At 43.6% G+C, this 25,151-nt stretch overlaps 1 protein-coding gene across 1 annotated transcript; it reads right to left on the bottom strand.

Moving 5' to 3' along the window:
• LOC121553544 (brorin-like) lies at positions 1 to 23,703 on the bottom strand. The gene is made up of 4 exons (XM_041866729.2): positions 23,433 to 23,703; positions 16,432 to 17,192; positions 14,535 to 14,664; positions 1 to 1,098 (listed from the first exon to the last, which is right to left on the bottom strand). Exons 2-4 carry the CDS (start codon positions 17,110 to 17,112, stop codon positions 947 to 949), a joined length of 963 nt encoding a protein of 320 aa, XP_041722663.1. The 5' UTR covers positions 17,113 to 17,192; positions 23,433 to 23,703; the 3' UTR covers positions 1 to 946.
• Between the last annotated feature and the right edge of the window lie 1,448 nt (positions 23,704 to 25,151).

Genomic DNA, 25,151 nt, shown 5'->3' with positions numbered 1-25,151 from the left:
TGTGAGCATGTGGGTCTGGGCAGATGACATGTAGTCATCGTTTGTGTGTCTGTAAGTTGTTGTTCATATGTATAAGTTTGTATCTGGAGTGGGATTTTTTTTTACAAAATAGAAAACAATATATATTATACTTTTTCGTTTTTATGTATTTGGTTCAAGAAATTGATTGATATTATCATACAAGCACCTACAGCGCACAGGTTGCTGTTTATTCTAAACATGAATCCATAATACAAAGAGAACTGCTTACAAAAAGCACATAAAATCAAAACACATTGAAATGGCAAAAAAATATAACTAAATCACTAAACAGTCATGTCATTTCTTACATTTCTTCATGAAGTTATTTTCAAAATTACGTACAATTTTCATATTGAAACCTTACAAGTTTTATCCATTGTTTTACTTCAGGTGGTGCATCATGTAAGAATGACACCACCTGTCAGTATGCTATGGTTTCTAACTCCATAAAACACAGATAGCTGTACAGTAAAGATTCTATACATTCCATAATGTTTATTTGACCTCTAACCCAATACATTGCAGTTTAATAAAATGCAGTGGCTATAAAAAATATGTTTTGGCTAGTTCAAAGTTTTTCTTCTATATATCTCCATAAATAATTCAGTACATAGATAAATAAATATTCTGTATGTGGATTAAAACTCTTCATACAAAGCTTGATTTAATAATACATGTCATTATAAATGCAGAAATCATACGGTCTGGGGGGTGACCCTGATGTCTGGTATAGACTGGGTGAAGGCTGTGTTGAGTTAGCCTGGTTCAACTAGACTGAACGCTGCACTCACCATTGTTTGTGCTCACCAGCGTTCAGTCTGGTTCAATCAGGCTAGCATTGAGTTGCGTGCTGACTGGCATGGACACGGCGGGAGCACCTATGGCCCATAGGCGCTGCCCTCATACCCACTGCCAGGGCCAGTCTCTAGCTCACCTGGCATTCATTCTTGCTGCAGGTGGCCTGACGCTCGATCTGCCACGTGCCCTCCTCATACGTGCAGTAGCAGATTGTACACTCATCAATCTTCACCTCGCGCCCAGCTGGGATCACTTGTGTGTCTGCATAACAGTTTGGCCCTGGCAAAAGAAGAATCAAGGTAAGTGTTAAAGTGTTCTCAGTCAATCTCAATGATCTTGTATACAGTCAATCCAAGAGCTGATCTACCCTGAAAAATAGCTTAGTCGGATTGTAGATGGAGTGGATGGGCTGGCACCTAGCCGAACTCGGCTGGGCGAACCGAACAAGTGTGCTTGAATGACAACAAACACTTAATTGAAGAATCCCTACTGTTTACCAACCACCAACGAAGGGACGTAGACTTCGGCTGCCAAATTCGGCTTGCCTCACTGAAAAAATGTGTGCATGAACAACCAAAAAAAACCTTGCTGAAGACCAAAACAAACCAGAACGTCACCAAATGTTGTCATAATATATGCACAAACTGTTCCAAACTGTTTCGGATGGTAAGCATGCGGACGCCTTAACACAGTAGAATATCGGTAAGAACACTGGAGAGTTGAGATGCCGACACCCTGATGTATTAGAATTCCACCCACTCCAACAACGGTCCCACTGAGCAGTTTTGTCAGAGCGCTGAGTGTGGATGTGGTGCAGGGAATCAAGCGCAGGAACAAGGGTGTTCGTCAACAGACTTTAGTAATCCAAAAATAGTAGCTCCACACAGGTGAAATAGCCAACCCGACCGGGAGGCATGAACAAATTACGCACACAACCAACAGTGCGCAAAAACAAGAAAAGGCGCACGCAGTGCGGACTCTCGAATACAAACAACACGAGAGAGAAAACCCAACAATGGCAACAGCTGACAATAATATTCACACATAACACCTGACCCAACACACGATAACTAAATAGGAAACAAAATCAAACACTAACAAGGGACAGGTGTACAAACAGACAAAACCAAACAAACATGAAACATCGAACGGTGGCAGCTAGTACTCCGGGAACGACGACCGCCGAAGCCTGCCCGAACAAGGAGGAGGCGCAGCCTCGGCCGAAACCGTGACAGTACCCCCCTTGACGCGGCGGCTCCAGCCGTGCGCCGATCCCGGCCTCGGGGGACGACCAGGACGACGCGGAGCAGGGCGCGTAGGATGACCCCGATGGAACTCGGTCAGCAGGGACAGGTCTAATATGTCCCTCCTCGGCACCCAGCACCGCTCCTCCGGGCCGTACCCCTCCCACTCCACGAGATATTGGAGACCCCCATCCGGCGTCTCGAATCAAGGATGGACCTCACAGTGTACGCCGGAGCCCCCTCGATGTCCAACGGGGCGGAGGAATCTCCTCTATCTCATAATCCTGGAGTGGACCAGCTACCACCGGCCTGAGGAGAGACACATGGAACGAGGGGTTAATATTACTGTAATCAATAGGCAATTCTAACCTGTAACACACCTCGTTCAACCTCCTCAGGACTTTGAATGGCCCCACAAACCGCCGACCCAGCTTCCGGCAGGGCAGGCGGAGGGGCAGGTTTCTGGTCGAGAGCCAGACTCGATCTCCAGGTGCGTATACAGGCCCCTCACTGCGGTGGAGATCGGCGCTCGTCTTATGCCGACGGATGGCCCGCTGCAGATGGACGTGGGCAGCGTTCCATGTCTCCTCCGAGCGCCGCACCCACTCATCCACCGCAGGGGCCTCGATCTGGCTCTCGTGCCAAGGTGCCAGAACCGGCTGGTACCCTAACACACACTGGAAAGGGGTTAGTTGGGTGGAGGAGTGGCGGAGAGAGTTCTGCGCCATCTCGGCCCACGGAACGTATCTCGCCCACTCCTCCGGCCGGCCCTGGCAATAAGACCTCAGAAACCTACCCACATCCTGGTTGACACGTTCAACCTGCCCATTACTCTCCGGGTGGTAACCCGAGGTAAGGCTCACCGAAACCCCCAACCGTTCCATAAAGGCTCTCCACACTCTGGAGGTGAACTGGGGGCCTCGATCAGACACTATATCCTCGGGTACCCCGTAATGCCGGAAGACATGGGTAAACAGAGCCTCAGCGGTCTGTAGGGCAGTAGGGAGACCCGGCATGGGAAGGAGACGACAGGCCTTCGAGAACCGATCCACAACGACCAGGATGGTAGTATTCCCCTGTGAGGGGGAAGGTCTGTAACAAAGTCCACCGAGAGGTGGGACCAGGGTCGTTGTGGAACGGGCAGGGGTTGTAGCTTACCCCTGGGCAAATGTCTGGGCGCCTTACACTGTGCACACACCGAACAGGAGGAGACATAAACCCTCACATCCCTGGCTAACGTTGGCCACCAGTACTTAGTGCTAAGGCAGTGAACTGTCCGGCCGATACCTGGATGTCCAGAGGAGGGGGGACGTATGAGCCCAATAAATGAGGCGATCGCGTACCTCGAGCGGAACGTACGTCCGACCCACTGGACACTGTGGAGGACTTGGGTCGGTGCGTAACGCCCGCTCGATCTCTGCATCGACCTCCCATACCACCGGTGCCACCAGACAAGACTTTGGTAGTATGGGAGTGGGCTCAACGGACCTCTCCTCCGTGTCATACCACCGAGACAGGGCATCTGCCTTCCCGTTCTGGGACCCAGGGATGTAAGTGATTTTAAACACAAACCGGGCTAGAAACATAGTCCAGCGGGCCTGGCGAGGATTCAGTCTCCTAGCTGCCCGGATGTACTCCAGGTTACGGTGGTCCGTCAAAATGAGGAAAGGGTGTTGAGCCCCCTCAAGCCAATGCCTCCACACCTTTAGGGCCTGTACCACGGCTAACAGCTCCCTGTCCCCTACGTCATAATTCCGCTCCGCCGGACTGAGCTTCTTAGAATAAAAGGCACAGGGGCGGAGCTTAGGTGGTGTGCCAGACCGTTGTGAGAGGACGGCCCCAATACCGGCCTCGGACGCGTCTACCTCTACCTGGAATGGTAAAGCGGGATCCGGATGCGCCAACACCGGCGCCGAGGTAAACAGGTCCTTCAGTCTCCCAAAAGCCCTGTCCGCCTCAGCTGACCACCGCAAGCGCACCGGACCCCCCTTCAACAGAGACGTTATGGGAGCTGCCACCTGTCCAAGACCCCGGATAAACCTCCGGTAATAATTCGCAAAACCCAATAACTGTTGCACCTCTTTCACAGTGGTTGGGGTTTGCCAATTACGCACAGCTGACACCCGGTCAACCTCCATCTTCACCCCTGACGCAGACAACTGATAACCCAAAAAGGAGACCGACTTCTGAAAGAACAGGCATTTCTCTGCCTTGACATATAGGTCATGCTCCAACAGTCTCCTCAACACTCGGCGCACCAGGGCTACATGCTCAGCTCGGGTAGAACTGTACACCAGAATATCGTCTATGTACACGACTACTCCCTGCCCCTGCATGTCCCGGAAAATCTCATCTACAAAGGATTGGAAGACTGAGGGAGCATTCATTAACCCATATGGCATGACGAGATACTCGTAATGACCGGAGGTCGTGCTAAATGCTGTCTTCCATTCATCGCCCTCTCTAATGCGCACTCAAGTTATATGCGCTCCTGAGATCCAATTTTGTGAAGAACTGAGCACCGTGTAATGACTCCGTCATAGTCGCAATCAGAGGAAGTGGATAACTGTACTTCACCGTAATCTGATTGAGACCGCGGTAATCAATACACGGGCGCAAACCTCCATCTTTTTTCTTCACAAAAAGAAGCTTGAGGAAGCGGGTGAAGTGGAGGCCCGTATGTATCCCTGTCTCAGAGACTCGGCGATGTAAGTTTCCATCGCTTTCCTCTCCTCTTGAGACAAGGGATACACATGGCTCCGCGGGGAGTGCTGCTCCTAACTGGAGATCTATCGCACAATCCCCCTGTCTATGAGGCGGCAGCTGCGCCGCCCTTGTCTTACTAAACACCAGTGTCAAATCCTCATACTCGGGGGGAATATGCAGTGCGGGCATTTGATTTGGACTCTCCACCGATGTCGCCCCTATGGAAACACCCAGACATAGCCCCTCACACTGAACAGACCACCCTTTAAGAGCTTTCTCTCGCCACGAAATAGTAGGATCATGGGTAACTAACCAGGGAAGCCCCAGCATCACCGGATACGCAGGAGAGTCAATCAGATAGAGCTGAATCGTCTCCTCATGACCCCCCTGCGTCTTCATCCCTACGGGCGCTGTGACCTCCCTAATCAACCCAGATCCTAACGGACGGCTATCTAGGGCATGTACAGGGAAAGGCTTATCAACGGGAAGGAGAGGAATCCCTAACTCTACACAGAACTGGCGATCTACAAAATTCCCAGCTGCGCCTGAATCTACGAGCGCCTTATGCTGGGAACGAGGTGCAACCTGTGGGAAACAAACAGGCAAGGTTATGTGAACGACAGAAAGCTCTGGGTAAGTAGGGCGCCTACTCACCTGGGAGGACTCCCCAATGCGTGGCCTGCCTTCACCTCCACCGGGGGACCTTCCCCAACACCTAGCCGCGGTGTGCCCTCCACGGCCACAGTTGGTGCAGGGAACGGCCCCCCCTTGGGTTCCTACTCCTCCGTTCTCTAGCGCCAGCACCTCCGAGCTCCATAGGGCTCGGCTCGGAGGTGCCGGAAGGTGGAATGGGCAACCCCCACCCGGGGACGTCCACGGGTGGCGAGCAGGGTGTCCAGCCGAATGGCCATGTCGACCAGTTGGTCAAACGACAACGTGGTATCCCTGCACGCCAACTCTCTCTGGACGTCCTCCCGGAGGCTGCAGCGGAAGTGGTCTATGAGGGCCCGCTCATTCCACCCTGCATCTGCCGCTAGAGTCCGGAACTCCAAAGCAAAATCCTGTGCGCTCCTCATCCCCTGTCGGAGGTAGAACAGACGCTCCCCCGCCGCCTTCCCTTCTGGTGGATGGTCAAACACGGCACGGAAGCGGCGGGAGAACTCCGCATAGGTAATAGTAGCGGCGTCTATTCTCCTCCATTCGGCGTTGGCCCACTCCAACGCCTTGCCGGTGAGACAGGAGATGAGGGCGGAGACGCTCTCGTGTCCCGAGGGCGCCGGGTGTACGGTGGCGAGGTAGAGCTCCACTTGCAGCAGGAACCCTTGACACCCGGCAGCGGAGCCGTCGTACGCCCTCGGGAGCGAGAGCCGAATCCCGCTGGGTTCCGGAAGGGAGACAGGAGGACTGACCGATGGGGATGGTCCGGTAGGTGGGGGCGTGGGTACCCCGCTGCTCTCCCATCGGTGGAGAGTGTTCATCACCCGATCCAGGGCGTGACCGATCTGGTTGATCCTGTCCTCCTGCCCACGAAGACGGTCCTCCATAATGTCCGTTGGCGCGGTTGCTCCTGCTGATTCCATAGCGGATGTGTGATTCTGTCAGAGCGCTGAGTGTGGATGTGGTGCAGGGAATCAAGCGCAGGAACAAGGGTGTTCGTCAACAGACTTTAGTAATCCAAAAATAGTAGCTCCACACAGGTGAAATAGCCAACCCGACCGGGAGGCATGAACAAATTACGCACACAACCAACAGTGCGCAAAAACAAGAAAAGGCGCACGCAGTGCGGACTCTCGAATACAAACAACACGAGAGCGAAAACCCAACAATGGCAACAGCTGACAATAATAATCACACATAACACCTGACCCAACACACGATAACTAAATAGGAAACAAAATCAAACACTAACAAGGGACAGGTGTACAAACAGACAAAACCAAACAAACATGAAACATCGAACGGTGGCAGCTAGTACTCCGGGGACGACGACCGCCGAAGCCTGCCCGAACAAGGAGGAGGCGCAGCCTCGGCCGAAACCGTGACAAGTTTCATGGTGCCGAAACCCTGAACAGGTGGTAAAAGGGAAGACATGCTCAAATTCATTGACCTTCATTGGATTGTCTCTCCGATTAAAAATGATGTTACTGATGCACATATGATCATTAACCAAAAATATGTTATAGTTGAGGGATTATCCAAACAAAACCATTTCAACATCATTATTAAATCAGACATAAAACTTTGTAAAACATCGATATTCAATTAATAAATGCAGTTGCACTGAAATTTAAAATCTCTGTTCATCAATCTTCAGATACAGTACCAGTCAAAAGTTTGGACACACCTACTCATTCAAGGTTCTTTCTTTTTTTAAACTATTTTTACATTGTAGAATAATAGTGAAGACATCAAAACTATGGAATAAAACTTATGCAATCATGTAGTAACCAACAAAGTGTTAAACAAATCAAAATACATTTTATATTTGAGATTCTTCAAATAGACACCCTTTGGCTTGATGACAGCTTTGCACACTCTTGGCATTCTCTCAACCAGCTTCACCTGGAATGCTTTTCCAACAGTCTTGAAGTAGTTCCCACATATGCTGAGCACTTGTTGGCTGCTTTTCCAACATTCTGCCGTCCGACTCATCTCAAACCATCTCAATTGGGTTGAGGTCGGGGGATTGTGGAGGCCAGGTCATCTTTTGCAGCCCTTACACAGCCCGGAAGTGTGTTGGGTCATTGAAAAACAAATGATAGTCCCACTAAGCCCAAACCAGATGGGATGGCGTATCGCTGCAGAATGCTGTGGTAGCCATGCCGGTTAAGTGTGGCTTGAATTCTAAATAAATCACAGACAGTGTCACCAGCAAAGCACCCCCACACCATAACACCTCCTCCTCCATGCTTTACGGTGGGAACTACACATGCGTAGATTATCCGTTCACCCTCACCGCGTCTCACAAAGACACGGCGGTTAGAACCCAAAATCTCAAATTTGGACTCCAGACCAAAGGACACATTTCCACCAGTCTAATGTCCATTGCTCGTGTTTCTTGGCCCAAACAGGTCTCCTCTTCTTATTGGTGTCCTTTAGTAGTGGTTTCTTTGCAGCAATTCGACCATGAAGGCCTGATTCACACAGTCCCCTCTGCACAGTTGATGTTGAGCTGTGTCTGTTACTTGAACTCTGTGAAGCATTTATTTGGGCTGCAATTTCTGAGGCTGGTAACTCTAATGAACTTATCCTCTGCAGCAGAGGTAACTCTGGGTCTTCCATTCCTATGGCGGTCCTCATGAGAGCCAGATTCATCATAGCGCTTGATGGTTTTTGCGACTGCACTTGAAGAAACTTTCAAAGTTCTTGAAATGTTCCGTATTGACTGACCTTCATGTCTTAAAGTAACGATGGGCTGTCATTTCTCTTTGCTTATTTGAGCTGTTCTTGTCATAATATGGACTTGGTCTTTTACCAAATAGGGCTATCTTCTGAACACACCCCCTACCTTGTCACAACACAACTGATTGGCTCAAACGCATTAAGAAGGAAATACATTCCATAAATTAACTTTTAAGAAGGCACACCTGTTAATTGAAATGCATTCCATGTGACTACCTCATGAAGCTTGCTGAGAGAATGCCAAGAATGTGCAAAGCTGTCATCAAGGCAAAGGGTGGCTATTTGAAGAATCTCAAATATAAAATATATTTTGATTTGTTTAACACTTTTTTACTACATGATTCCATATGTGTTATTTCATAGTTTTGATGTCTTCACTATTATTCTACAATGTACTTTTTTATATATATAAAGAAAAACCTTTGAATGAGTAGGTCTGTCCAAACCTTTGACTGGTAGTGTACATGTAACCTACATTATAACCTACTTAGCTCTGGTTCCTAGTGTGAAACGATGGATATTGTCTCAAGAAGCCCCATCCGTCTTCCACAACTGGCTAAAAGGATATTCACATAAATCATCCATTCTCGTTCAAGCAGCATGGACCCAAATACCCATTCCTGGAGCTGCAACCACAACATGACATACAGCTGCAGGGAATGGTTTCTTCTTTAAAAAAAAACATGAGCTTGAGCAAACTATTCTGGTATTAAGATGCTGCTGCCACTGATAAATTGCGAGTCTTTCAGCTGAAGCAAAGTAATCTTCACTGGACAGAAGCACTGAGGAGAAGCATGCTGGAGCATCAATCTATAGTGAATAGTTTGCTGGGGCTGTCAAAATCTGAGCACTCACACATTTATAACTCTTTAGATGAAGACTGAAGAAACCCTCCCTGAATAACAACTCACCACATGTCCCCGTCTGCTGTCGCAATTGATTCATTAATAACATTAGGCAAAATATTTCCTCAAGGATAGTCTATCAAAATGATTGAGACGCGCTTATAAATGAACAAACTGGCAAATAATCATAAGTGTGATGCTATAAAGAGGTAGACTTCACCCCAATACAAATCAGGAGAAAAGTTATTATGCTGCCAAGACTTGAGCGACAGACAGCCTGTCATCCATTTGTGCACAGAATGTCTGGCATGACACTCATTCTTATTAATTTATGCACCCATTATGTGCCTCTCTACTGTGCTTTCTCATTGCTGTCACTCTTTCTTTCTGCTTATCACTTGAATACCAACCTTTTAGTTACCATGGCTTCATTAACACAACATCTCTCTTCTCTCTGACAGTAGAAAGTGGTTTTATCCAAAAACATTAAATGGGCCTCAAAATAGCATTATCCACCATTAATAACCTCCAGCATCAGACTATATCAGAAAACACAAATGTGTAAGGGTTGGTGTGAGGTGTGACCCAGGTGCAGTGCAGGATAGACAGTAGGCAGTAGGCAGAGATGGTGAAACAAGGATCTTTACTGGTGGTCCCAAAACCAGGATACAAAATAACGGACTTGTCACGAAAAAATAAAGGAGGAGCTAATTGGTCTCCAAAAACAGGCTGACAGCAAACATACGAAATACTAACTATGACTGAAAACAACAATGAAACAGGGAGAACACTTCTCAAGTACCTGTACATACGTCTCGCGATCAGACACTGATTAGTACTGTTTGGCATCGAGAACTAGCAGAGAAAACTGAGCAAGGGAACACAGGGAAGTGAGGGCATAAATACACAGGTGAACAGGTAGACACAAGTGACACCAATAAGATAATGATTAGTCCAAACTGTGAGTGAGGAGGTGCCTAAGGTGGTTGGAGGATGACACCTAGTGGGTCGCTCCGGAACTGCGACCCCCTCCTGTAACACAAATGGACAGTCCAAAATGTGCTTGTGTAATATGCAGGTACTGAACACTGAGCAGGTGGGCTGCGTGTGAAAGAAACAGCCATTAGCACCTGTGGCTAAACACTACTGGTGGTAGACGAGAGATATAAATAAATCAGGGAAACCTCCTTATAATGTACACATCCTTAATGCTCCACTTTACTGGCTCTGAGAGTTGAGGTAAGGGAAATAGCAGAATAGCGAGAAATCACTTCCCGTAATGTAGTTGTTTAGTACATATGCATTATGAATGCAGCAAAATGCCTTGGCTTTGTGAAAATGTTAAGTGAAATTGTTTGGGGTGGGGGTGAGCCTTTGGAGCAGTGATTTTCTATGCTATGATTAATTGACTTCCCAACATCTGGCACTAGAATGAGTGTGCCGTCTTGAATATATGCTGCCACATCTAAAAGTCATATTTTTATTTTGGAACAGTCAACGGTGTAAGACAGTGCCAGGTTTTACCTTCTGTGAAGCGACAGGGTATGTTTGGTTTTAGTGTTTATCTAGTAGTAGAGCATTTTCCATTCTTGTTTATCTCACAAGCTGTCATTGTCCAATCAATTATACCATCAGATACAGTAAAAAATAAGCTAAATCAAAAGTGCCTGAAATAAACCTACAAATATTGCCATCGTAATAGTCTTGCAAGTAGTCTAATAGAGTCTGCGGGGAGCATTATTGAAATAAAAATAGCAAATTGGTGCACAGTTGAATGGTTATGGACATCTGAGCATTTGCATTTAATGAGTAGGAGTCATATTGTCGATCATGCAAGACATTTCTTTCCTTCATAATCAAGGGTGGTCGAGAGCTGCTTCGAAGCGGGAAATCAATGCAGTCTAATATCCCCACTGCCATGTATGTCTCCTACCCCTGCCATTTTGAAAGTGCTCTTAAATATATCTAAACCTCTTCAATGAATATTTTTACCAATACCTCCCTCATTTTAAATGAGAAAGTTGCTGTTCCCGCCCAGCGGCCAGGATTCTTCCTCTTGTGTTGTGCAATTTGAAGTGGTTTTGGCTCCGGTTTATTACAACCTCCTCAGATGAGTCGACCCCAATGTCTGAGCCTTCGATAGCACCACTTGTTTCCTCGAGTGTTGCCAAGGCAATGGTCTGCACAAGCAGAAGTCGAGAAGGAGGGGCTACCAGTACCACAACTGAGATATTGAGGACAGAGGGATTGCGAGTCAGTCAAATCAACTACTGGATTGACTTTCTTCTTCATGCCTTCTTGGAGGCAGCAGGAAACTTAAAACGTACAAAAGTGATGCTGAATTTCCTCAGCATACTTTTAATACATTGTGTAGACAGGTATAATTGAAAATGTGCATAAAACATGGGAATGGAATCTTTAGAAGTATTAAGAGGATGAGAAAGTTGTTTTTCTCTTTCTTCCACACTTAAATTGACTGCACCTGTGCATGCATTCTGCCATCTGTATTTTAGTTGTTATGTGAAACCAAATATAATGTGATGATTGTATCTTCATTATAGATTACCCTGGTTAAATGAACTGGTAAAAACCTGATGTGAACCTGTTTTAATTTCACAAAGTTGCAATGCCACAGATGTTCTTTGATATTCATGAACAACTGCCTGGGTTGGATGCTAGCGATACCTCTCACTTTCATCTCTCCCCCTGGGTCTTCCTCAAGTGTCTCTTTGCATACAGCGTGAACAACACATCTGAGACATGGTGCTCTCGCTGACGATCACAAATTATTTTGCATGCCTGAAAGGCCAAAATTATCTTTCTGCATAATAGATGAAGTTATCAAACTTGCCAACACATAGGTTTTTTACTATGTTAATACAATGCCTACTATCATAATTAATTATAGTAATGTAATGTGTGTGAAAATGAGATAAGAAAATGACAGCATTTTTGTCAAGTAGGCTATGACTTGTTAATTGACCAACTTCTATTTCTCAGATGTTCTTCTAAAAACATAATGTATAGTGAACATGTCAGTAAGGAAAGAGTAATACAAGGTATTTTCCACGACTAGACAATCTTTTTATGTGAGTATCCCATCCTGTCTGCATCATGATGGCCATTAGCAATGAGAGGTGCTTTGATGTCATACTTCAGATGCATGGAGCTCTCAGGAGGTTGCAACAGCTGTTTCCCCCTCAAACAACATCTGTATGTGAGCCTGACACTCCTACGATACAGTGAAAAACTCAAGAGACTACCTGAATCAAACTCATTGGAGAATGGGTAAGCTGTTTAATATTGGTTGATCTATAATCAACATTGAAGTGAACAGGGAAGTAAAGATCACTTGCTGTAAGCAACAAAGTACTGTAAGCAAGAAAATATGAAAAGTCGTGTTGTCTACCTACACGTTAACATACAAGGACACAAAATGTAAGAAATGTGAATGAGGTGGCAACCCACTGGGCACACACTGGTTGAGCCGACGTTGTTTCCACGTCATTTCAATGAAATCATGTTGAACCAACGTGGAATAGACATTGAATTGATGTCTGTGCCCAGCGGGAAGGGACCATCAAGGGAAGCAAATGAGCTCAACCAAACATGTGTTCATGTATTTCCATCTCTTTGATAGGGTATCAAATACATGAGAACCAAAACTGCTTAGTGTCCATGATGGCGCAACACTGGGACATTGAGATCAGAATGAAGATGCTGCCTACTGGCCCAGTAACACAACTTCCTGCATCAACACTCCCAATTATGTCTCCCTCCTCCCAAGGTGTGCACTTGTTCACTTGACCACTGATTTGAAAGGAAATAATTGGTATAAGAAATAGGGTGGAAACTCCCTCTAGCCAATTCCTCCACCAATCCAATGCTTTTAGCTCTGTGGCAAGTAGTGAATGAGTGTACACTTCAGGAGAAAGGAGATCATTATTGGGAAGCACCCATGTTTTTTTTGCATAGTCCCTTAAAGCAGCTGGAAGCGCAACATTAACAGAGACGTATGAGAAAAAGGTTAACTTCTCAGCTTGATTCAGATATAAGTGGCCTTTACAGACTCCAGAAAATGAGTAACATGTATTTTTGTTACAAGACAGCGTAAATGTAGCCTATGGAACATAATGAAACAATGAAGACACCCAATCCCATGTGGAGGAGACCCATGTAACAATCTACTGACCCAAGTACTTCTCAATGGAGCCATGACAAAATTTGTGTCAAATGTACAGTCAAGTACCACTTGACATTTTTACAGTGCTACTCTAAAACAGGAAAAAATTGTAATGTGGTCATCTTATGGTAATAGAGAGACTGAACCTGGCCTTGATTAATTTTAAAACCATAACACTACAAAGCTCTTATTGCCTGAATGAGCGCATAGATTGGTTTGGATCTTTGATATACATGGACACTACATACAGTATGCCGTATTTCTGCTAGTGCAGGTCCTTGTGACTCTTCTCTGCAGATTCTTAACTCCGAAAATGGAACCCACCAAATCCTGACTTTGGGGTAAACACTGAGTAGTTCAAATCTCGGCACCAAGGAACTTGTACTGACTTCAGAGAGAGAGTGCTACTGCTGAAGAGACAGGATGCACATGTACGCAATAATAGCTATTGGAAAAATAGCAGTAGCAATTAAATGTATTTTCAAGAAAAAAATGCAGTACTAATATTAAATGGTGGTATTTCACAAGTGAAGATGACAAAGGTCAGGTGATGTTGACAAGGTTCATAGTCACCTTTGTCAACTTCACTTGAAATACCACACCAACACTGGTTATTTATGTGTATCAATAAATATATATATATATATATATATATATTTATATATTTGGTTACTTTTTGTTGGTACCACTTATCTTTGAGTGTTTGCAGCAATAGGGTAAATATGAAGATATTTAATTTCATGTTGATTGCATTTCCCTTGTTTGTGGTACAGCATCGCTTTAAGAGGCCACATCCGAGATACATATCACCAGTCATCATTATTTCTGCTGAAGGAGGCAACGTTGCTGACATTGCCAAGTTGCATTAGAGTCACGCCAAGAAAAACAAGGGGACACAATCTAGGACATGCTGTCTAAAATCATCTGAAACAACTTCAGATAATCCACAGTGAGCCAGAGAAGTGCTCCTATAAGACAGTGTAATGCTTTCAAATCAGAGGGCTCTCACACACTAACCCAGGATTCTCAAACCCTGATTCGCCTTTTATTCACACCAGCACATAGTGGCAACTTACCAGGAGCATCTGTTCACATTGGAAACAAATAGGGCTGGGTAATAAAGAGACATGTTCACTTACACACTATCATATCAATGAACAGCACTGCAACAAACTATGATAAGGCATGACTTTTCTGGGCAATCACGTATGATTTCTCAAAGACATACACTAAAATCCAAATGGTAAATGAAATGGCTCAGTGCTGCACGTGTGCATGCTGTGTGTTCGGTATGACGGGTACCGTAAGTGTTTTGAGACAAGCATGATCCCTCACCGGTCTTACAGATGGGGCAGCACTGATCGGGCTCATACTCTGGGTCCACACACTCTGTCTGAGGGCATGCTGACACAGAGCACAACACCTCTCCACTCCCCTCACAGCGACACTTCTCACACGGAGACACCTGGGGGCAGAGAGAGAAAGACTATTTGTTTAAAAAATCTCTCTTTCATGCAAGCACTCACTCGCACACACACACACACACACACACACACACACACACACACACACACACACACACACACACACTCACACACACACTCACACACACACTCACACACACCTGCCCGGCCACAAGCCAACATAATGACATTGAACATCGAACATTCAGCCACAAAGCTTAGAACACAGGAAGGTCCTATCTTACAGAACATTATTGGAAATAAATACTTAATTTGAAGGAGACTAGAAATGAACTTCAGTGCATGCACAATCAACCGAAAATGGGGAAATCAATGTGCTGATTGTGTGCTCAGTGGGGAACAGAAGATAGAAGCTTCCAATTTTGTTGCTTTGTGAACAAGAGAGAACAGTTTGTAGAGAGAACAGTTTGTTTGTTTAATGGAGCTTTCCATTTCTGAAAGTATTGGAGAAAAACAGGTCCGAAAGACTGTCTGATGCAGCTTGTGTCGACAATACACCTTCAAGCAAGTCACCCCCCTCGACTGGAGATGCTACCGCTGTAGGTTTCAGTCTGAAGCCACTCGTGACCATGTGAGCCTTTCCTTTTAATGAGAGACCATAGGTTTATCCTAACAGCATGGATCAAGTTGATTGCAGAGCGTCTCGAGCTTCGGCTTGGCATTCCACTGTGAAAACCGTCGAGAGAGAGACGCCACTTACTGTACTACCGCAGAACACAGCAATCAACCAGAAGGCTCTGCCTGTTGCTTTGCTTCTAATCCCCAAGGCAGGCATCCACGGAGGATAGTGCCATTTACTTTAGTGGAAGTCGGTCTCTCTCTCTCTCTCTCTTCTCTCTCTCTGTCTGTCTCTCTCTTTCCACAGACTTCTCCCAGCAGAGCAACAAGCTGTGCCTCTCAATACAGAGCTGCTTGTATCACTCCGCGTTAGCAGAAATAAATCCCATTTTAGACCTAACCTCCTGGTGTGACCCTCCAGTGCTAGCACAAAGGGACGCATTAAACAGCCACATATAATAAATGTTTTATCAAATATAGAATAGAAAGCTGATGGTATAGTTGTGGAAGGTGCTTCTACGAGAAATCAAGAGATAAGGCCTTTTGAGGTCCCCTGAGCTTGGCTTAAAATAGATAACTCCACAAAGACTAGCAAGTGTATCAAGATAAGAATATGAAGAAAAAAAGCTTAAACAGTACTATTCAATTCAGCAGCCCCAAGTAATATTCAAGCTTTGTGTGAATAAAATAAATGCTGATTTTTGCCATTTTAAATGTGCTTGGCTGCTTGTTTACTTGCTGCATTGAAAAGTATATTTGTCTTGGTATAGTGCTCACGATGAACCCAGTATACAACTGGCAGGCTATCAACAGTTTCCCTGATGAAGGTCTACTGAGATCGAAACGTTGGTAACAAGATACATTCAATCTGTGGCGCATGTAGATCACCAGTGTGCTGGAGTTTCTTTTCAATTCAGAGGTTGATCTCGTGAAGCACAGACTGTCAAAGAAACCCTATTTAACACACTGAAAATAAACAGCACCATGAAAAAAAGCTGCCTATGGATTGGTGTGTCAACATCACATGGGTTGTATTCATGTAGCCAAACGTTTTGCAACGGATAACAAACACAAGCATTTCTTATTGGACACGTTCAGGTAATCCCGTCCCGTTTTGGCTCGTTTGCTTTCGTTTGGTTCCTAGAGAATACTACCCTGTAAATCTTTAAAGACCTAATTTCCTGACTCACCTTAAACTCTTGTAGCGTTGTGTAGACCTTTCCCCTGAACTCACAGTAGTTCTTCTTCTCCTTGCACTCTGGACAGCACTGGCTGGTGTCCACCCGGATGCAGCGAGGGTGAACTTTGGGACATTCAGGCTTGGCACACAGGGGTCCTTCGTCCGTGCAGAGGCAAGGGCACGTGGAGGACCCCGGAGTAAATTTCTCCCCGATGGCAAACACAAAGCCACTCTCATCAATGCAGCCCTTCCCTCTGTAATCTGGATATGCGTACTCGTCGATAGCGTCAAGAGAGAGGTTTGTTTCACTCGTGGGGCCCTCGTCTACTCGACTCAGGCCCCCCTCTTGCTCTCCCCACAACTCCTGTGATGCCTTTCCACCCTTGGATCCCCCACGTTTCTGGGAGCTGGAGTTTGGCCTGGATTTGTTGACAGAGGTTCTATTGCTGGCCCCTCTGTTGGCCTCCAGGCCCATGAAGCTGATTTCCTCCAGCCGTTGTTGGGTGCTGTAACTGAGCACCCCCTCCGAGGCCTGCTGCCTTTCATGCTTGTCCTCTCTGGCCTGGGTCAGGACGCGCTCAAAGTGTTCCCGGCTCACCAACAAGTTTGCCACGGGATTACACTGAGTACTGGTCATGAGAAACCACATAACAAACAGGACTTCTGCTGTCATGGCAACAGAGTGCAGCATCTCTCCCCACCACCTGCAAGGTGGGATGACACCTTGGCTTCACATAACACACTTCACATCTCCGGTGTGAGCCAGTCCATCTGGAAAAAGAGAATGAAACCGGAATTAAGTATTTGACAGTATTGTCACATTTAGTATAGACATTGATATTGTCTCCTAGCCTGGTCCAAAATCAGTTTGTGCTGTATAGATGCGGTAAAGAGGTCAATGGAACACATACCGTGGGGGATAGAAGAAGGATGCTGGATTGGCGCACGTTTCAAGAAATCTGATTTAACAAAGTGGATATTCTTCAAATCCGTCATGATTTATGTATTGTAACAGGCCCACAGTGTGGTTACTAAAGTCCGATTTGGATATACAGGGTATTTGGCTGTTTTCGCTGCATAACATTTAGAAGTTGTCCTTTTTCAGGTTTAGAAGAAGTGACTGCTAAACGCTAACTCCCATTCGTATAAGCTGGTAGCATAGCTAGCATACAGAAATTAGTGGTGGTAGTCAAAGTCGTTTTTAACTGTAATGCAGTTTATTGTTGACAATGACATTAACATGTATTGGGGTTGACATCCATACAAGCATTATACTCTGATGTTTACCTCAACATAGTGTGAAATACACATATAAACAATAGACTACTTGTTGGCTAATTTTGCAGGGGGCAATAAAGAGATTCGGGATCTTTCCCCCACGTGTTTCCATGACATTTTCATTGTTTTGGTCGAGTTCCATTGACCTCTTTGCGCATCTAGAACCAACTCCTCTGGTCGTTGTCACGGCCAAACATAGGAGTTGGCTATACAGCATAAACAGATATGACTAATTGTCTCCATGTTAGCCCCAATAATGGTAAGAATTCTGTTTTTTCATTGCAATGTCAGATCCTATCAAAGAAACACCTCACATGATCTAAAGAAAAGCCTATTGACTTGGACTGTATTCATATGGCCTATGTCAGGAAATCAATAGGCTTTCTTACATTAACGCTTCCTTGCATCAAATACTTCCAGCAGAGATAGACTGAGGAGAAAATGGCCAAAAAATAACTTGAATCTAACACTCTCACTCCCAACTCGGAACAAAGGAAAAATAATCAATGGATTACAGTTGTAATAAATCAGAGAACTGTATACAGGGAGAAATTGATTAGAAAAGAGATCATGATTCTCTTCAGGAAGAATGAATTTACAATAGCTTGAAGAAATGACCAGACCAACTTAGATCAGTGAACAGTGTTGTAAAGAACATAAAAATGAAGTGTGCCATTATATATTCTATAACTTTGGCTCCTGTTTGGTGCAGTGGTCTCAATACTCCAGACACGGGGCCACCAAACTGCGGCTTACGGATCTGATGTGCCCCGCTGGCCAGGAGTTTGACACTACTAATGTAAAGGGAATCCAAATCAAGCCTTTGGATTCATTATTTATATTTGTCAAACAATGGCCATATCTGCCAAATTCAGTAATCATGATCTACCAAATTCAATATTCAAACAATGGTTGTGTCATGACAGTGTTCAGTTGTCATAACAGACACCAACTGTCATGACTATTTACTGTATGACATTTGCTAGGACCTTATCATGACACCACCATCCTAGGTAAGTACAGTGCCTTCAGAAAGTATTCATACCCCTTGACTTATTATTTTGTTGTGTTACAGCCTGAATTCAAAATGGATTACAATTAAAAAATAATTCACCCATCTACACACAATACCCCATAATGACAAAGTGAAAACATATTTTTAGAAATGTGTGCAAATGTATTGAATATATCATTTACATAAATATTCACACTCCTTCTACTTTGTAGAAGCACCTTTGGCAGTGATTACAACTGTGAGTCTTTCTGGGTAAGACTCTAAGAGCTTTCCACACCTGGATTGTGCAACATTTGCCCATAATTCTTTTCTAAAGACCATTTTCAGGTGTTGCCATAGATGTTCAAATAGATTTAAGTCAAAACTGTTACTCAGCCACTCAGGAACATTCACTATCTTCTTGGTAAGAAACTCCAGTGTAGATTTGGCCTTGTGTTTTAGGTTATTGTCCTGCTGAAAGGTGATATAATCTCGCAGTGTCTGCTGTAAAGCAGACTGAACCAAGTTTTCCTCTAGGATTTTGCCAGTGCTTAGCTCCATTCCGTTTATTTTTTATCCTGAAATACTCCCCAGTCCGTAACGATTACAAGCATACCCATAACATGATGCAGCCACCACTATGCTTGAACATATGGAGAGTGGTACTAATTCATGTGTTGTATTGGATTTGCCCCTAACATAACACTTTGTATTCAGGACAAAAAGTTAATTGCTTTGCCACATCTTTTGCAGTATTACTTTATTGCCTTGTTGCAAACAGGATGCATGTTTTGGAATATTTTTATTCTGTACAGGCTTCCTTCTTTTCACGCTGTCAATTAGGTTAGTACTGTGAAGTAACTAAAATGTTGTTGATCCATCCTCAGTTATCTCCTATCACAGCCATTAAACTCTGTAACTGTTTTAAACTCACCATTGGGCTCATGGTGAAATCTCTGAGTGGTTTCTTTCCTCTCCGGCAACTGAGTTAGGAAGGACGTCTGCATCTTTGTAGTGACTGGGTGTATTGATACACCATCCAACATGTAATTAATAACTTCACCATGCTCAAAGGGATATTCAATGTCTGCTTGTTTTATTTGTATCCATCTACCAATAAGTGCGCTTTGCGAGGCATTGGAAAACCTCCCTGGTCTTTGTGGTTGAATCTGTGTTTGCAATTCACTGCTCGACTGAGGACCTTACAGATAATTATATATGTGGGGTACAGATATGAGGTAGTCATTCTAAAATAATGTTAAACAATATTATTGCACACAGAGTGAGTCCATGCAATTTATTATGTGACTTGTTAAGCAATTTTTTACTACTGAATTTATTTAGGCTTGCCAAAAAAAGGGGTTAAATACTTATTGACCCAAAACATTTCAGCTTTGTGTTTTTAATTAATGTGTAAAAATAAAAATAAAACATAATTCCACTTTTACATTATGGGGTATTGTGTGTAGGCCAGTGACAAAACATCTCAATTGAATACATTTTAAATTCAGACTGTAACACATCAACATTTGAAAAAAGTCAAGGGGTGTGAATACATTCAGCTTGTGCAAGATGGAACAGCTCATAGGCGCATGAGCCTATCTGCTGTTTCTGCAGTGTTCAAGTACACCTCCTGGACAGGACGTTAGTCTATCACAGGTCCTTACCGCCATCGGGTCCCATTTTTATAGTCTTTGGTATGACTTAGCCAGGGATCTAACTCCCAACCTTCCAATATCAGGGTGGACACTCTAACCACAATGTTGGTCCTAGGTAAGTAGGACAGACGTCAATTAATGCATTGAGTTGATGAGGTCATGTTGATGACACCCTTATGCAATGTCTTGTGACAGAGATGAAGACATTTTTTGTTTCATTACTAATCAAATTATTTGATTTACTAAACTATCATAACGTGTTATTTTTGTGTTTTAATGCCTTTCTGTGTTTTGTTTTCGACACTGCATTGGAAAGGATATGTCTATCTTTGTGTAAAAAGGTGAGATTCCCCTGTATTGACTTTGACCTAACAATGAGCTGTAGACGTGTATCTGGACCATTTAAAAAGAGTCCATGCAGTATTGATTAATATATCAACTCCACAGGCACTGAATTAGTTTTCAACAGAGTAGGTGCAACTGCCGTTTCCGAATTAGGATTTTCATGAAAGAATAGAAGCTTTATAAATACTTGAAGCTTTCCCTTAGCACGTCAGCCTTTCAAAAAATGCTTTACGGTAATATAAAGGGAACAAGAAACTTATGTTATCAGTAACAACATAACAATGTCATTTCTTAGGATATACCACACTAATACATGGATGGTCCTGGCACCTCAGGGAAGTATATATTGAGATAAGGGCTGTGGTGAATTCAAACTCAATTCTAGACAATTCTAAACATAAATTGAAAGTCACTTAATGTGTAGTCTCGACACAACAGACCCAGACGTCCAGCCTGGGGACAAGGTTACTTCAAAATCTGCATTTAAAATAATGATAATTTTGCAATGCCCGAAAACCATTCCAATCTATTCACAGAACAGACTTGAATTGAAAATGAATGGTATGGTATGCCAGTGGCGTTTGGTATTTGTGAGGTGATTCTGTTCTGTTAAATTGTTGTGTATGAGCCTAGAGGCAAAATCCAAGAAGCAAGGCTGAGACTGGGCTCTGAGAGGTGGCAGAACGAGGTGCATACCGATAGTGCCGCAGCAGACAGAGCCAGTGGTTCATTAGTAAAAGGACATCATTTGGCTCGGTTTGCCGTAACCTCACCACCTTAAAAGCTGCTAGTGCCTGGCTGTCACAGTCCCACTGCTACTGCTGCCTGCTAGCTGTCGTCTTCCCCTCCTTCTGGACTCTGGTAGGCCCTCAGGCTAATCATCAACCATAACCTTCAGCTGACAGTCAGCTGTATGTTCATCTTTGTTTTGCATGTGGAAGTCAATGGCATATGTGGAAATAATCCCAATGATTATCAAACAGTTGTTATTAGCTATTTCTGTATAACACAGTACAACAATAGTGGTTGTATCAGCACAGAATGAATAGTTTATTGATGCCTGTCTGAATGAGAGAAGACTATCAATGTTTCCAGTGACATTTAAAGGTGTAGTACTCTACCGCTTTAGAATGAATGAACAGGTTTTGTCTTTTAAGGAGGGCAGGTTTAGGCTAGTTGTTACTGTTGACTGAGTTGTAATTCAGTCGAGGTTCAGTCGAGGTTGTCTTCACATCTCAAAGTGCCTATCTGACTGAACAATGCAATGTCTGAACATTTAAATCGGGCTCGGCAACATTTCATCTGGCCAAGCTATTTAAGAGTGTGAGACTGCCAGGTTCAATAACACTCAATCAGACACTGAAATTGTGACATATGTTATATTATAGTCTTATTCATCAGCCAGCCTGGCAAGGAAGGCTACATCATAACTTAACTATATGTCATAGTGATGATGGGCGCTCTAATAAAATGTGAAGACTGTATAGTTGTTGCTTTATAGATTAATGTATCATACTTTAATTGGACTGGTTTGGCAAGGGCTGGCTGGCCAAGGGCTGGCTGGCCAATACAAATGATTTAGATTCAGAGGATGACTGCTCAAATGAGCACTTTTGGGGACCTGATCTTCCTCATCCTTCCTTCCTTCTTTGTTGTGAGCCTAGGGTTGTTCCGTGGCTGATTGCTCTAATGCTCTTGTTGGTCCAACTCTCATCTATGAAGGGGCAATCTCTTATTCTTGAGTGTTCTCATTTCAGGCCAAAATCTTCTGGGGGAAATTAGAGAATAATGACCACAATTGTTTATTCATGATTCTCTTCTCTACACTATGCTGTTCAGCCTCCTTTGTCTGGGAGTGTCCAAATGATCAAATGTAGTCTTATGCAAATGGGAATGTAGTGGAGTCTGCCCTTACCACCGAGGTTGAATATCATCAACAGTTTATAACAGACCATAGCAGGGTAAGCTGGGAAGAGACAGACACACCATTTTCAGAACGGATTGTTTGAGAGATGTTTACTAAGCACACTGACCTATTGGTTGTCAATGAGCATATGAGGTTTTTATGGTTCATATCTTTCAATATGACTTGATGACAAATGATGCATGTGATAGGAGAATACAATGTTTTATATTGCAATTGCTTATTCCAAGAAGTGCATTTGCAGTATGATCAAATAGATTACGCTTAGTCTTAACATCCCCACCTCAACATGTTTATTCAGTTTCCAGCACCTGTTACAGCCCTATAGCCTCTCAGCTATTAAATGCACTTCAGACATTGCCAGACATCTCAAAACAGGAGGCACGAATGTTATTTGGCAGCGAATTCACATTGTTGCCCAATTCAAAATAAAAATAAAACCTTTCATTATTCTGATTATAGCGTCATACACAATTAGTTTATTAGATTGATCGGCAGATTAGAGCGCAACAGTCTTTACGCAGGTAGAATGTCTTCGAATGTTTTATTATCTTATTGCTACCTCACTGGTTTCCAATCTGTGCATATTTGCATGAACATTTCATGTGCATTTACTACCTTTAAATCCATTCCGTATACTATAGATGTCAGGGGCGTGATGCTACGAATCATCAGATATTTACACAACTATCTCCTATTGCAACAAAGTAAATTGGTATGAATGAAGCTTTCATATTGGATTAATTGGTGAAGTATTCACCTCTTAAATTGAGAAACAATTGAAAGTGGCAGAGAATATAAATGCATGTTACCTGTAAGCTTCTGCATGTGTCCTTTATCCGTTGGGTGACGGTTGGGTTGAGGTAGAAGTCGAAGCTTTTTTATTGCAGGCTTTAAGATGCCCACGGTAACAACATATCCCTATAGAGACAGAGAAACGATCGTTTATAGCCTACAACAAACCAATAATACAAACACTATTGCAGACACATTGTCTAGATGTGTCTTGCGCAAGTTATGGTCTTCGTTTCTATAACAACTGTTCTGTCGTTCGTTCGATACACCGTGAGGAGAGTGTGGCGCCAATGCTCTCCCTGGTCTACATTGGCACTTTTTTCGTATGGGTGACAAAAAAAAAACATTAGGGTCCTTACGTCACATATTCATGTGTTCAATTAAATAGGAGCGTTGACTTGACCACTAGAAGGGCTATGTATGGCTTCTTTATAGAAAATTAAACAAATAAAGCATGAGTGGAGTCTGTGAAGACACTCAGGTTAACTAACCAACAAAGATATTGATTATAGCAGGTTATCCTGTTCTTTGAGGGTCCCTAATGTAATGTTTCACTACAGTAATTTAATTTGGCTGATATGAGAAAAGCATAGTGAACTGAGACTGTGCCCAGACGGATCAATGCTAAAGTCAAATAACAGACACACACACATGCATGCACACACACACACACACACACACACAAACACACAAACGTAACCAAGTCGGCCCACTCAACATACAAAGTCTGCTCGAAGTGACCTGAATTTGAAAAACTTGTTGTGTAAAATTACAAATTCATGTTTGCCTTTGGAAGGCACACACACACACGCACACACACACACACACACGCATCCCTCATAAACTTTAGGACCCCTTACCCTTTTACCACAAGAAAAAATAATTTAATTCATAAAGCTTTCCAGTACCATAATTAAGCTATTTGGTCAATGTCTTACTCCGTGCTCACTGTTGGAAATTCTAGGAAATGATCAGAGTATGGCAATATGCAATGTCATAGAGTAGCGCTGCAGAGTGATTAAGCCCTTAAAATCTTTTTAATTCCCAACACTGTGTGTACTACATTAATATAATTGATCAATAGAGTAATTGAGTGCCCATTCATTTTCCCCCTGTGACAGGGTGAGAAGGGAAATCATTGCTATAGCATTAAACAAACGTCTGTGAACTCCTAACTGCCCAGGGCACACAGCACAGGCTTGCCATAAAAAAAGGGGTTGAATACTTATTGACTGAAGACATTTCACCTTTTCATTTTTTATGAATTTGTAGAAATGTTGAAAAACAATTCCACTTTGATATTATGGGCTATTGTGTGTAGGCCAGTGACAAAAATGTTTAATTGAATCTATTTCAAATTCATTCTGTAACACAACAAAATGTGAAAAAAGTCAAGAGGTGTGAATACTTTCTGAAGGCACAGAGCATTCGGAAAGTATTCAGATCCCTTGACATTTTCCACATTTTGTTACGTTACAGCCTTATCCGAAAATAGATACAATAAAATAAATCCTCATCAATCTACACACAATACCACAGAATGACAAAGCGGAAACAGTTTTGTTTTTTTGCAAAGGTATTAAAAATAAAAAACTGAAATACCTTATTTACATAAGTATTCAGACCTTTTGCTATGAGACTCGAAATTGAGCTCAGGTGCATCCTGTTTCCATTGATCATCCTTGAGATGTTTCTACAACTTGCTTGGAGTCCACCTGTCGTCAATTAAATTGATT

Source organism: Coregonus clupeaformis, chromosome 37 (genome assembly GCF_020615455.1).
Source record: "Coregonus clupeaformis isolate EN_2021a chromosome 37, ASM2061545v1, whole genome shotgun sequence".
Taxonomy (NCBI): Eukaryota; Metazoa; Chordata; class Actinopteri; order Salmoniformes; family Salmonidae; genus Coregonus; species Coregonus clupeaformis.
This window is presented reverse-complemented; position numbering and strand designations above follow the sequence as displayed.